The following is a 12,714-nucleotide window of genomic DNA, read 5'->3' as shown; positions in this document are numbered from 1 at the left end:
GCTGGCGGTGTAATGTGACATCTCCTTGTATTCCACTGTGCATAGTGTAGATTTAAAAATAGGGGGAAAATAAGCCTGCTGCACATGTATTTCTCCACAGGAAATTATTCTTCCCAATGGAGAAAGCACTACTGTACACTCCCAAACATATTTGAGGTAGATGTGTTACCCTTCCATCTTGGAAGGGGAGTCACTCCTGCCCGTTGCTAGATACAATTTCCAACCATTTTCAGAGTAGGGAAGAGTACGATTGAATGCACACAAAAGTACATAACAGAAATTTACTGAAAAACCACAGTTAAGAGTTAGATATGTTTCTGCAAACACAAAACCAACTCCCAACCTAAATTCACTAGTTGTGGCTTGCAATGCATGGCCAACACCTCCCTGGACAATGGTAACAGCATATCCTGCAAAGAACATACATATGTATGGTGAATGCCATGCTGTTTTCTCATGTGCAGTAGTTATAAACAAAAGTGTTAGATTTGGGGGTCTCTTGTTAGCACAAGTGGGTACTTGTGACAAATAGGGACTCACTCCTCTAGTCAGGACAAGGGGATTACACTCCTAAAATAACCCCCGCTCACCCTCTAGGTTGCGTGGCGCAAGCAGTTAAGGCTTACTTCAGAGGCGTTGTAAGTTAAGCAGTTGTGTCCACATACAGTAACCCAGTGACAACACTCCAAATGGACACCACACAGGTTTTATATAAAAAATAAGTAGACTTTATATAGAGTTACCACAAGACCATAAATGACAAAAATACACACTATGATTACTTTAAGATGGTAGATTTAAGCTTAGTTCAGTTCAGTTCTTAGATGTGACACTCTGCGTTAATGTACCTTAAGTTGCGTTGCGCTTCCACGACAAGCAATTTCACAGCGATGGGAAATGCGGCAAAGTTAGGTGCAAAGAAATAAAGACCTGAAGATCTTCCAGATGCAGCACGCTTCTTGGGGATGCGATAAGCTCTCGGTTCGATGCGTGGACTGCAGCGTGACACCCTTACGATGCGACGGCAACAGCTCCAGTGGCGACGCTCTTCTCCACGCTGCGTGAAGCTTCCGCTCAATGCGACAACTACAGCGGCGACATCCAAGATGCGATGGCAGCAGCTCCGACGGCGTTAATGTATTTTATTATTCTGAGTTTAGGTATACTAAACTCGAATTTCTACCATGTTCTCTGAGACAGTTAGGAATATAAAATGTAATAACTCAAACAGCCCATTCTGGCCTATGGAGAACAGGTAGCCTTTCAATAGTGAAAAACGAAAATGGCTGTAATTCACTATTAGGACATGCCACACACATCAAGGCTTGGCCTACCTTATACTTACAATGCACCCTGCCCTTGGGCCTACCATAGGGGTGACTGATATGAAGAAAAGGGAAGGTTTAGGGACTGGCAAGTGGGTGCACTTGCCCAGTCAGCATGACAGTACCAGACTGCATGCAGGTTCTGCAATGGCAGACCTTAGACACATTATACAAGGCTGCTTCTGTGGGTGGCACAACCAGTGCTGCAGGCCCACCAGCAGCATATGGATTTGCACGCCCTGGGCACACTCAGTGCACTAGATTAGGGTCTGACAAGTAAACCAAATAGCCAAACATGGAACCACTGATTAATACATCAATTTACAATACGGAGCACTTGCACTGTGGCACTGGATAGCAGTGGCACAGTGCCCAAAGCATCTAGCACCAGCAAAAACACATGAGGCAACAGTAAAAATGGAAGGGAGACCCACGCCAATGGTGCCAGGTCTAACAAAAAGTGTATAACCTTAGCCAGAAGACAAAGAGTTAAATCTGTTCTGTGAGATCAAAGCAGAATAACTAAGACTTGTGAGTATGAACCCAGTTATCTTTTTTGAAGTAATTTTATACCTGGATGTGTGAAACATCAATCGGTGCTTCTTTAAGTCATTTATCCCAACCCATATTTCACAGGCTCCCATGAAATACTTTTCATGTTTCACGTAAAATGCATTATAATGTCAGCCCCTGCAGAACTTTAACATTGCTCCTGTAATTAGAAACAACTGTACTAATAAACCTGCATTACAGCATTCACACCTTTATCACTGCACTGCAAGAATCAAATTGAACCTATAACCACACTCCAGGCTTTCTTTACTGCAGAAAAAAGCATATCTCGCAGTAGAGGTCTGTCAATTCACTTGGATTCGATGCCACTGTATTTCTTTGGTCCCCTGTGCCTCTTTCTGGTTAGCTCCCTTTACTTATTATTTTTATAGATGACAAACGGGAATAATAAAGAATGCATGGAGAACCGCAGAAAATAATGTACTATTTATTAACATTGTTGAGAGAGGGGAGAATTATCATGGCTCGCACAAGGACGTCAGGGCCCTTACCTTCAGTCAACATTGGAATTTAAAGGCAGCATGCGTTTGATACACCTGTGTAAATTCTATGTAGGAGATATTTACATTTTTACAAAACAAATGTTAAGATTGACCATAGACTACTTGACTCCCACTAAACTGATGCCTCTGATAGGTAGTAGAAACATTTCAGTGTTCAAATGTCGTTAGTTATGCACTAGGCATGTTTGCTTTATTGAGTTGACAACGGTATTGAGAGAAAACGCCAGAACTATTTTATTAAGTACTGTTCTGTTTGGAAAGAACAATCACAAATCACCTCTCAAATCATGTTACCAATAGATTAAAAGCGTTGAATTAGTTGTACTTACCAGTGCAATAGGACAGATAGCATGCGCCTTGTGGTGTACCTTGCAGCTTGTAAACATAGAATCCTGCAGGGCACTGCCTGACCTGTATAGTGGATGACCAAAGACAGCAGCTGTACGAAGAATACCCCCAATACCACCCGTTATACCACGAGGCACAAGCAGTCCTACTAACAATGCCATCTTCAGTTGTCGGGTGTATCCCATTCAGCCACACTGGAGCGTGGGTATTGCATCTATAGGGTTCTACGCAGGTCTCTGGCATCCGAACCCCGCCGCTGCCTGTGAACCGGTACCATCCATTCAAATAACTGTCACAATTATAAGATATGAGACCAAAGGACGAGCTTCTCCAGTAATCGTTCAGTGCTACGTGGTTCTCACATGGATCAAGGCAGGTGTAGGAGTCAATGAATTCTATGCACTCAGTGTCAGAGGGACAGGGGTTCGGATCGCATGAACGCTGGCGGCAGTGGTATCCGTCTCCCAGATACCCTTCATTGCACCAACAGTAATAACCGCCATAGTAATTGGAACATGTTGCGTGCTCATCACACTGGTTCAGGTCAGGGCTAGAACATTCATCAAGATCGATACAGGCTCCATCGAAGTACTGAAAGCCACTGTCGCAACGGCAAACATAGGAACCAACCGTGTTTTCACAGTAGCCTTGGGAGCAGCTATAGGTCCACGGGTAAGCGCACTCATCGACGTCACTGCAGCTGAAGCCGTCACCAACGAAGCCGTCATTGCACCTGCATTCTCGAACGCCAGCGTACACTTCACAGGTTGCATTGACAGCACAGGAAGTGCAGTCATCTGTGGCTGTCAAAGAAACGACAAAGAAAACCTTTTAACCCTTGGCTTCACTCAAAGTTCAAAGAAGAGTTGTGGTAGACCTACCAAGAATTGTAGGGAATGTTTTAAGGTCGAGTGACATGTTGATAAAGTGATCCAGTAAAAGACTGGGGTAATAATACATAGGAAATTACCAATATAAGAGTTTTTGTTTTTACTCACATTTAATATTACTATTTCACTACCAGTACCACAGTTTGGAAAATGGAACAATATGATGATGCTTCATGTTTCCCCCATTCCGTGCTGAGAACTTGCATTTTCCCCACACATGAGGGTTACTTGGCAAAATATTGGTGGGACCACTGACTCTGCTTGCAGTTTGTACAGAACTCGTAACACAGAATTGGGGTTATCATCTCTTTGCAGGTAATCTAATGGGGTTTAGGGGCAGATGTATCAAAGCAATTTTTAGCCGCAAACGCTGCGATTCGCAAAAAAGCAGCGTTTGCGACTAAAAATTCGCTAAACGATATGTATGATGGAAATTGCAGAGCAAAATTAAGGAATCGCAAAATTTGCGATTCCTTAATTTTGCAGAAGCATTTAAGGAATCGCAAATTGCGATTCCTTAAATGCTATGCATCAAACATTCAATTTTAGCGATTTCTCCTTAAGAAATTACCACCAACTTCAAGTTGGTGGTAATTTGCGATTTCTTTCACGAATGCACTTTTTGGCATTTGTGAAGGTGCCATATGGTACACATACATGCCTTTAGGGCATGTATGTGCGCCATTTGCGCACACATGTAAATTTCAGGGGTGCATCAGGGTGTCCTTATGACACCCTTGCACCCTTGAAAATATTCTCAATTTGCGATTCTCAAATTGCGAATCGCAAATTGAGAATAACTTCACATTCATTCCTATGGGCCTCCCCGCCCATCGAAATGAATGGGAAATTATTCCTTAATTGCGATTCGCAATTTGCTAATCGCAATTAAGGAATTTTAAGAAATCGCAAAAAAAAATGTGATTTTCTACATACATCCCTATTTGCAAATCTCAAATAGCGATTTCTAAAAAATAGCTATTTTAGATTCACAAATCAGGATGTTGATACATCTGCCCCTAAGTCTTTAGTGGGTGTGATTCAACCGTGTGGTCTTCATGCCTCTGCTGATATCACAAGGAAATAAAACATCGCAGAGAAATAAACCACCATTTTCATAACTACTATCCACTCCTAGGGCCTGTTTCATTCTTCTTTATACTGTAATAAAGGCCTACAAAATAACTTCAACTATGAAAGGCAAGACATTTTTTGGGGGGGGGAGCCCCTACGCAAGTGTGATATGAAAATGTCCTTCTGTGTAACTAAACCCTCTCCTGGAGTTGTGCTTCATCAAATGTTTTCACCTGTGTGTCAAGGCTCATGACATTTCGAATACTATCAGCCTATTGGATTCTAACAGCGTCGTTCTGAGTCCTGTGCAGGGCCGTCTTAACAGCAAGGCAGTGCCCTGGGCCCTGCCTACACAACCACTCACAGTAATAAAAATGTTTAACGGAAAATTAGTGTTAAATTCTGGTCTGCATGGTGCCCCTATGCTCATGGGGCCCACGGGCAACTGCCCAGTGTGCCCATTCATGAAGACGCCACTGGTCCTGCGATGATCCTGATTCAGGTGCAAACTGGAGCTTGTGCCCAAATTGGAATTAGAACTTGTGCAGTGCTATCGCAGCCTTTCCAGCACAAATTTCCCCTTGTGGAATTTGGGAACACTACCACATACAGATGCGGCCCATGCAAGTAAGAGTGGTGGGCGGTAGGGCGGGGTGGGCAGGGGGAATATTGACAGACAACCATGAGGGGCATTTAAATAAATAATACATTTTCCCTCGTCACCATCTGTCGAAATCCTCCCCTCACTGGTCCTACCACCCCACCGCTCTTACCTGCATGTGGCATGGAATACAGAAAGGTAGGTAATAACACAACTGATAAATATCACACCCATATGCGTACTACAACAATCAATAACGGACAACTTCTTCTATCTTTGAATGTGTTTATTATTTGGCTACATATTATTTGATTTTTTATCTATATCCACTTCATAAGATGCCATTAGGGTATAGAGGTGCTTGATAATACCTATTGTAAAGTCATGTGGGTCAAAAGCCATGCAAGTGTCATCAGGGAACACAGTCCAGATTATATCACATCTGCTACCGTGTGATTTTGGAGAAATTACATCAATAGTACTTGTGTTTATGGCAGAGGTATGAAAGTTAACATAATGCAGACAGATGGGCTTATGTATCAAATTATTTTGTGTTTATAAGCCACGTTCACATATATTTAGAAAATTATTGGTTATAAATAATGTTAAATTATGAGGCATAGCTGTGACTACATACCTGATATATTTGTTGCTGAAATAGAAGAAAAAGAGCAATTAGACATATGGTATCCAAGATGAATTTAGAAATATGATTTATTTTTCTCTCAACTGTACCTGTAAAACCTTCAATTCGAACCGCGAATGCACTCCCAGCACTAACACTGAGCGACCAGCTTCCAGAGGGAGGATTTGTAACCTTGAAGATAGACCCCCATTGCTCTGATAAAATAGTGACGACTTCTGCTTCTGTGTCTAAGAAAACAAATGCATGTTTGATGTTATAGTAGGAAAGATAATACTTTCATGTCAAAATAAATCTTGCTAATAGGATTTTAGAGCTTGTTGCTAACGGTTGAAAAATTAACATAACACCAAAAATAGACTACATTCTCAAATGTACGTGATATCTTTTAATATTTCTTTAAGTTTTTGCTTGTCACATTTGAGGAGTCAGGAATAGCTGAGAGCTGCTTTGCTGTGTTACATTGAAACTTTGTATCAATTTCAATCAGATGAATTGCGTGGTGGACAACTTACATCATACACATGTTGATAAGAAACAATGTAGCAAAACAACTTAAATCTTTCAAATGTTGATAAGAAACAATGTAGCAAAACAAATATGGGCCTGTTCTCAAGCATGTTACCTACATATGCGAGGAGAAAAATGCTTTAAACAAATGGTTTCACCTTTTCTTTAGACATGTGTCTCAATTAACACAAGGGACTTGCAGCATGGGCTTCGCTGGGTAGTGAACACATATGCTGGTATGACATTTCTGGCATGGCAGTTTATGGATAAGACAGTAGGAAGCAACTTTGAGCCGCACCATTATTCAATGGTTCCTGTGAGTCACTTGGGCAAGGTGACAGGAGCCTTATAATGTTAGCAGTCTGTCTCACCATGCCCAGGTCACCTTAAGGACAATCTTTCAGAGGGACAGTTCTGAAAAGGTGCAAACTAGTCAATGGTTAGATTGCATTGCCACACCAAGCTAGATGTTGGAATGTAAATCTACACCATAAAGCAAACAGATTTTCTATCGGTGAATCTGGGGCAATGCTAGCAGGACCCAGTCTTGTTAATTGTCTTCTTAATGCTTTATACAGCAGCCCTTCCCTAGGCCACAACTGCTGAATGCAGATGATATGTGGGCCATGTGATATTCTCAGATTCCTTTGCAGCTCATTAAAAATACATACACAGAGATGCAAGCGATTTCTATCCATCTAAAAACAAAGATAACATATTCAGTGGTGCTGGGACAATTTTCACATGTTAGAAGTCATAAGGATTATGAAGAAGCAAAGTTTCCTACAAAAAAAAACAAGTGTATCAACTGAGCTACACCCATTCAGCAGGAGAGTAATCAGAGTGTGGAATGTTGTTGCTGCTGTATTTTGGAGTACACTGTTGCAAATATAATACTAAAGCATGGTGCGTTGGTACACAGTCATTTACAGACAGCATACTTCCCACTGACTTGGCCTCTAAATGTGCACACACATGCAGTTTTACTGATAAAATATAGTTCCCAAACGATGAGTGGATATTGAGTTTTGGCATTCATTGGAGAAGCAAAGAGGAAAGTGTCTTAATTTGTTATGATCTATTAAAAACCTTCATTCCATTACTTCAGAGTCCCAAATCATGTGCTTCATTTGTGCTTTTCTAACTACTAATATATTTTTGAGTTCCTCTACAGGTATTTCAATTTTTTTGTGTGTTAACACAATTGCCATCCGACAACATTTCCTTTCACACCCTCTGAACCCCAGCAAGATTTTCACATTGTGCACTTACAAAATAATCTCATTTTGTAGTCAGAGAAGGTAAATATCAATCTGAGTGTTAGAACAATACGCAGCAGTTTGTCAGAAAACATAACCTGACATGTGACCTCTGTCTTTGAAGGCACAGAAAATGTGACTAGATAAAAACAAAGTTCAAGTCATCTTTATTGCTCATTCACCTTCCGAACTCCAGTATCATTAATTTGGGGGTCTTTCAGCATCACCTCGCCCTTACTTCCAACACCTATCCCAGGTTTTGAAGAAAGCCCAAAGATGGGCTTTATCTTTGAAACAACAGGAACGTTAAGAGCATTGGAGATTCAATACAAATTTCCCATTGAAAACATAGACACCCCTCTCAACTTCCAAACTAAAAAGTGGACATTTGGCTTGTATGAGCAGCCAACAAAAGAGTCAATGGAGCACAGGGTCTACCTAATCAAAGGCCAAAGCAAATGGCACATGGCACAGTATTGTAAAGCATTACACCCTGAGCTGAAAGAAAACCACCAATATCATTCAGAGGCAAGGAAAAAAGGTGATAGGCTTAGAGTAGAATACATAGCAAATGGCAAAGAATGTGCCCTTTTCTCCCACCCACTTTCCTCCCATGTATTACATTCCTGGGTTTTTTGCCCTACCACCCCAAATACCTCACACATACTTTAGCTCTGTGCCTTCCCTCCACCCTCTCCTCCCTAATTTTTGAAAACTGATAGAAATACACCAAAGTTTACCTCAGCTAGAAGCACTTTGCAGGTTTTCTAAGAAATTGTGGTTTGGTGGCCAAACTGCTGTAATGTCAGAGGTATTGCCTCTGCTGCAACACCTCACCTGCCAATGAATACTGCTTCAATTGGCTCAGTGGAAGCATGTTCAGTGAAAATGAGCAATGGTAGTTAGCCAGCTGTGTAATGATGGTATTTCAGACCAGCTGCAAATGTTAGCATTTTCCACTGACAAAACTCAAGGTATGCAGTTTCTCATTAGGAGAGGATATGGAGCAGTAGTTTGGTCTAAATTGTCCCTAGTGAAGCAGGACCAATGCTAATTTGCATATGGTTGGTTTCTGTCGAGAGTGGCATGGTTAGCAAAAATAATGGACTTGAATGCAACCCTCAGTAGTAATAAAGAGCAAGATGAGTTCAAGAACTCCAACTATCAACATTTTGATTTTCTCAGATGTCCTAGATGTGATGCGGAAGCAGTATGCCCACATGTGGGTCCCATGATCTGTGTGCCATAGGTCTTAAATTGTACCTCAGTGAGTTCCAATTTAGAGAAACTATGGCCTCACACTTCATTGTGGGATGTCTGTACATCTGATTTACAGAAGGTTTTCTTTAAGTTGATAACAATTAGCAAACAAAATGAAGGACTAGGATGTAGCCCTCAGTAATTACCACTGGAAAAGCGTTTCATTTTTACAACAAGCTTAGCAGAACTTGCAAGTGTCAAGAAGAAAATGGTGCAAAACTGCACAGTCAGGCTGGTTATTCTTGACCTGGACTATGCTGGCATTTCCGAAGGCATGGTTACCTAGAGAGCTGTCCCAAAATCAATGTGGAGCATCGGATGGGAATAGCACCAATCGGATTGTGGCATTAATAAGGATATTATTCTTTTTGCATGTTTACCCCCAAAGGTTTGGAATGATGGTGCTCATTTTTCAACTTTGACAGTGCACAAAGGTATGCTAACCAGATTTCACTGCCAGAGCATAAAAGGTATATGTTTGATTGGTTCACCCACAATCGGCATAAGTTAACGTACTTATAAGCACCTCCTATATGGTGCCAGAGGTACCAAGGGCCTGCAAGTTAAAGTGTACCTTGAGGACTGCAGCCCTTGTTGTGTCACCACGAGGTTGACAAGGTAAAAAAAAGATTTTAAGCCTGCCATTTCTGGCTGGCAGAACAGTTTTTGAACTTTCGTTCCGATACCTTGCCATTTAAACTAATGGCAAAGTTAGGACCTTCCTTTTTAATATATATGTCACCACTAAGATAGACTTATTGAGGGGGCGTGGCCACGCTGGTGACCAAGATGGCCACAAGGGCAGTGAAGCTATGATGCCAAATGCCCGTAGCGGTCGGAATCAGCACCATATCTGGTGCCATCTTCATGTGCCAGGCATTATGCAGTATGGACGACGCCCCCTGCGCCTAACCATCCTGATCTTACACCACTGGAGGCATGATTATTGCAGTGCTGTGGGTCCACTAGTAGCATTTAATTTATAGGCCCTGGGTACATGTAGGTCCTCTTTACCAGGGACTTACTAGTAAATTAAAAGTGAAATAGGGTGCAACCCAATGTTACCAAGTTTAAAGGAGAGAGAACAGGTACGTTTGCACTGATAGCTGTGACAAAGTACATAGTGTCCTAAAAGCCAATAAAAATGGGTTCAGAAAACAGGATTGAGGAGGAAAACAAAGTTTTGCGGGGACCCTGCAGAGAGGGCCAGGTCCAACAACACTGCTCCAATTGAAACTGACCTCTGCAAACTTCCTGGCTGGCAGTTTGAGATGGACCGTTCCTATTGAAGCAAGGTCAAGATTGATTAGAATATGACTCAACCCAAATTTAGGTGGCATGGTGGGCAGAAGAATGATGGGTTATATTGCTAACCTGAATAATTGGCAGAGGTTAGACACGTTGCAAGCATTACCCTTTGTGTTTTGTTGTTCATTTGCTTCATAGGTAATGTGAATGTGCCATATCAATTAAACCTGGTGCACTTACGATTATTAATTTTGGTCTTATTTATTCTTTAACTGAGAAATAAAAGAGATACTGATAAAGGTCCAAAATGGATTAACTGTATCATCTTTTTCCCGAACTGGAGCCGTTTGTTTTTGTCTCAAAGAAGGATTACATCTTTGACCAGCAGTGATTATAGAGGTTTAATTCAAGTTACTATCAAGGATCAATATCCTCTGCCTCACAATCAGGATGATCAAGAACATATCTGATCTTCTCAGTGTACATTCCTTGACAATTAAATTAGATTAAAAATCCATTTGTCGTTATTTTGTATTCACAATAAGATACTCCAAGTCTAACACTGCTCACTCAAGGGTCTTGTGTTTAATTTGCAATAGGATTCCAACTGCACCTCACCCATAAACCCAAATGAGGGCTTTATCCAGTCTTAGGTTGCTTGTGGTATCAGGTAGCACGGTAGGTCTATTTGGATAGGTACTATTAAAGAAGGATCAAAGCTGATCTGTAAAATGTTGCTCTCTATTTGCCATGAGATACTAAGGAAAATAATGATGCACTAGAAAATGATGGGCTGTTGAGGGGGCACCGTGGGTGCCCTATAGGCTCAAATGCCGAGGGCTAGGGAGGAAGGGGGCTCTGCTAGGGCCCCCCAAAGACAGTTTCTGACAGCCATCAGGATTCCCCCGCCAGTTTAAACTACACCCGCAGTCATCCTAATGCGGCGGTCAGAGTTTATACCTAAAATGTCAGTCGGATAGCCTCCGAAAAGCGGTTGGAGGCTTTCCGACCAACATCGTAATTAGGCCCATAATGCACCTAGGCCTGTAAATTAAAAATGCTACTAGTGGGTATGCAGCACTGATTGTGTCACATACATAAGGAGCCTCTTAACCACGTCTCAGGTCTGCCACGGCAGGGCCTATGTGTGGAGTCTACTGCCACTTTGATTTGGCATTTAGAACCACTTGCCAAGCCTTAAATTCTGCTTTTATTACATAAAAGTCACCCCAGGGTGCTGTGTAAGTAGAAGGTAGGACATGTACTTTTACGTTTTACATTTCCTGGTAGTGACAAACAGCTAAATTTACTACCTACTCCTCTCATAGGCTAGCATTGGGAATTCCTTAAAATACCTTTAAACTGTAATTCCTCATTAGAAAGGAGTAGCTGAATAGCAGTTCATATCTTTCGAATTGTAATGATAAATCCTCTTTACTGGCAAAGTCAGATTTTACATTACTATCTCAGAAATACCACTTTTACTTTCTCCTTTATTTTCCTCTCTCCTTCTCATATTGTATCTTTGCTATAAGGGTATCCACCTCTTCCGTTGAACGAATCATGTGCATGTGGTTATTCCACATCACACGTAGTGTAGTGGGGAACCTCAATTCAGCCTTTGCCCCTAGACTGTTAAACTCTGCTAACCTCATCCCCAACTCCCATGGTCTTGTGGCGATTATGTGTGAAATATTGGATCTGATGGAGAAAGAAAAGGTAGACAAATCTGAGAATGGAGAGGGTATCACCCCTTCCTTTAAAGTCATTGTCAAAATCAACTCTTTGACTGAGTATGACAAAACATTTACCAATATTTTCCGGGGTTTCTGTCTTCCTGGGTTCCTTTTAAAAGGGTCCCTTTGGACTCTTTGGATTTCTATATAAGATCGATGTTTGGATGATTCTTGAGAACAGTACCCTTCAATAAGGAGATCAGAAACCCCCTAATATCCTCACCCTCAAGAGCTTTCGGGATATTTAGGAACTTCAGGTTGTTTTTCCTTGAATGGTTCTCCAATCGTTCATGGTCATCCTTCAATTATTTATTTTGAGTTGATAATTTTCCCAAGTGGTAGGTGGTTGTCTCGATCGATTCTTTTAATTTGGGGATTTCAGCCTCAATTGCCTCAGTCCTCACGGTGACTTCCTCCAACTTCTGAACAAGTACCTCACATGATGATCGGATGGCAGCCTGGTTTGCTTCTGAGACGGAAAACCTGTTAGCCAGCTCTGCTTGATTTGTCTCTGAGAGGGTAAATCTACAAGCCATCTCGTCTTTCATAGCCAAGTGTAGATCAGCTAAAGAGTGTGTACTTGACGCTGATATAGTTTGGTCGTTTGGGCGAGGGAGATTATAATTTTTACAGCTGTTTTGAAGACCCAAGCTACCCAGGCCCTCCATTTGTACCAGTGCCTGCTCCCCCCTTGTTCCGGCTCCAACTCCTGCACATGCTCTTGCTCAGCTCTACTCTTGCCCT

The 12,714-nt window shown here is 41.7% G+C and overlaps 1 protein-coding gene across 1 annotated transcript in view; it reads right to left on the bottom strand.

Annotated features, from left to right (window-relative positions):
* Positions 1-12,714, bottom strand: part of LOC144785111 (uromodulin-like) — a 382,476-nt gene that overhangs the window by 190,273 nt on the left and 179,489 nt on the right. Inside the window, exons 5-7 of the mRNA XM_078664207.1 lie at positions 6,050-6,187; positions 5,952-5,966; positions 2,731-3,552 (exon numbers count right to left, since the gene is read on the bottom strand). Coding sequence (XP_078520333.1) covers positions 2,731-3,552; positions 5,952-5,966; positions 6,050-6,187 — 975 coding nt within the window. The remainder of the gene's footprint in view (positions 1-2,730; positions 3,553-5,951; positions 5,967-6,049; positions 6,188-12,714) is intronic.

This window comes from Lissotriton helveticus, chromosome 10 (genome assembly GCF_964261635.1).
Source record: "Lissotriton helveticus chromosome 10, aLisHel1.1, whole genome shotgun sequence".
In the NCBI taxonomy this organism is placed as follows: Eukaryota; Metazoa; Chordata; class Amphibia; order Caudata; family Salamandridae; genus Lissotriton; species Lissotriton helveticus.
This window is presented reverse-complemented; position numbering and strand designations above follow the sequence as displayed.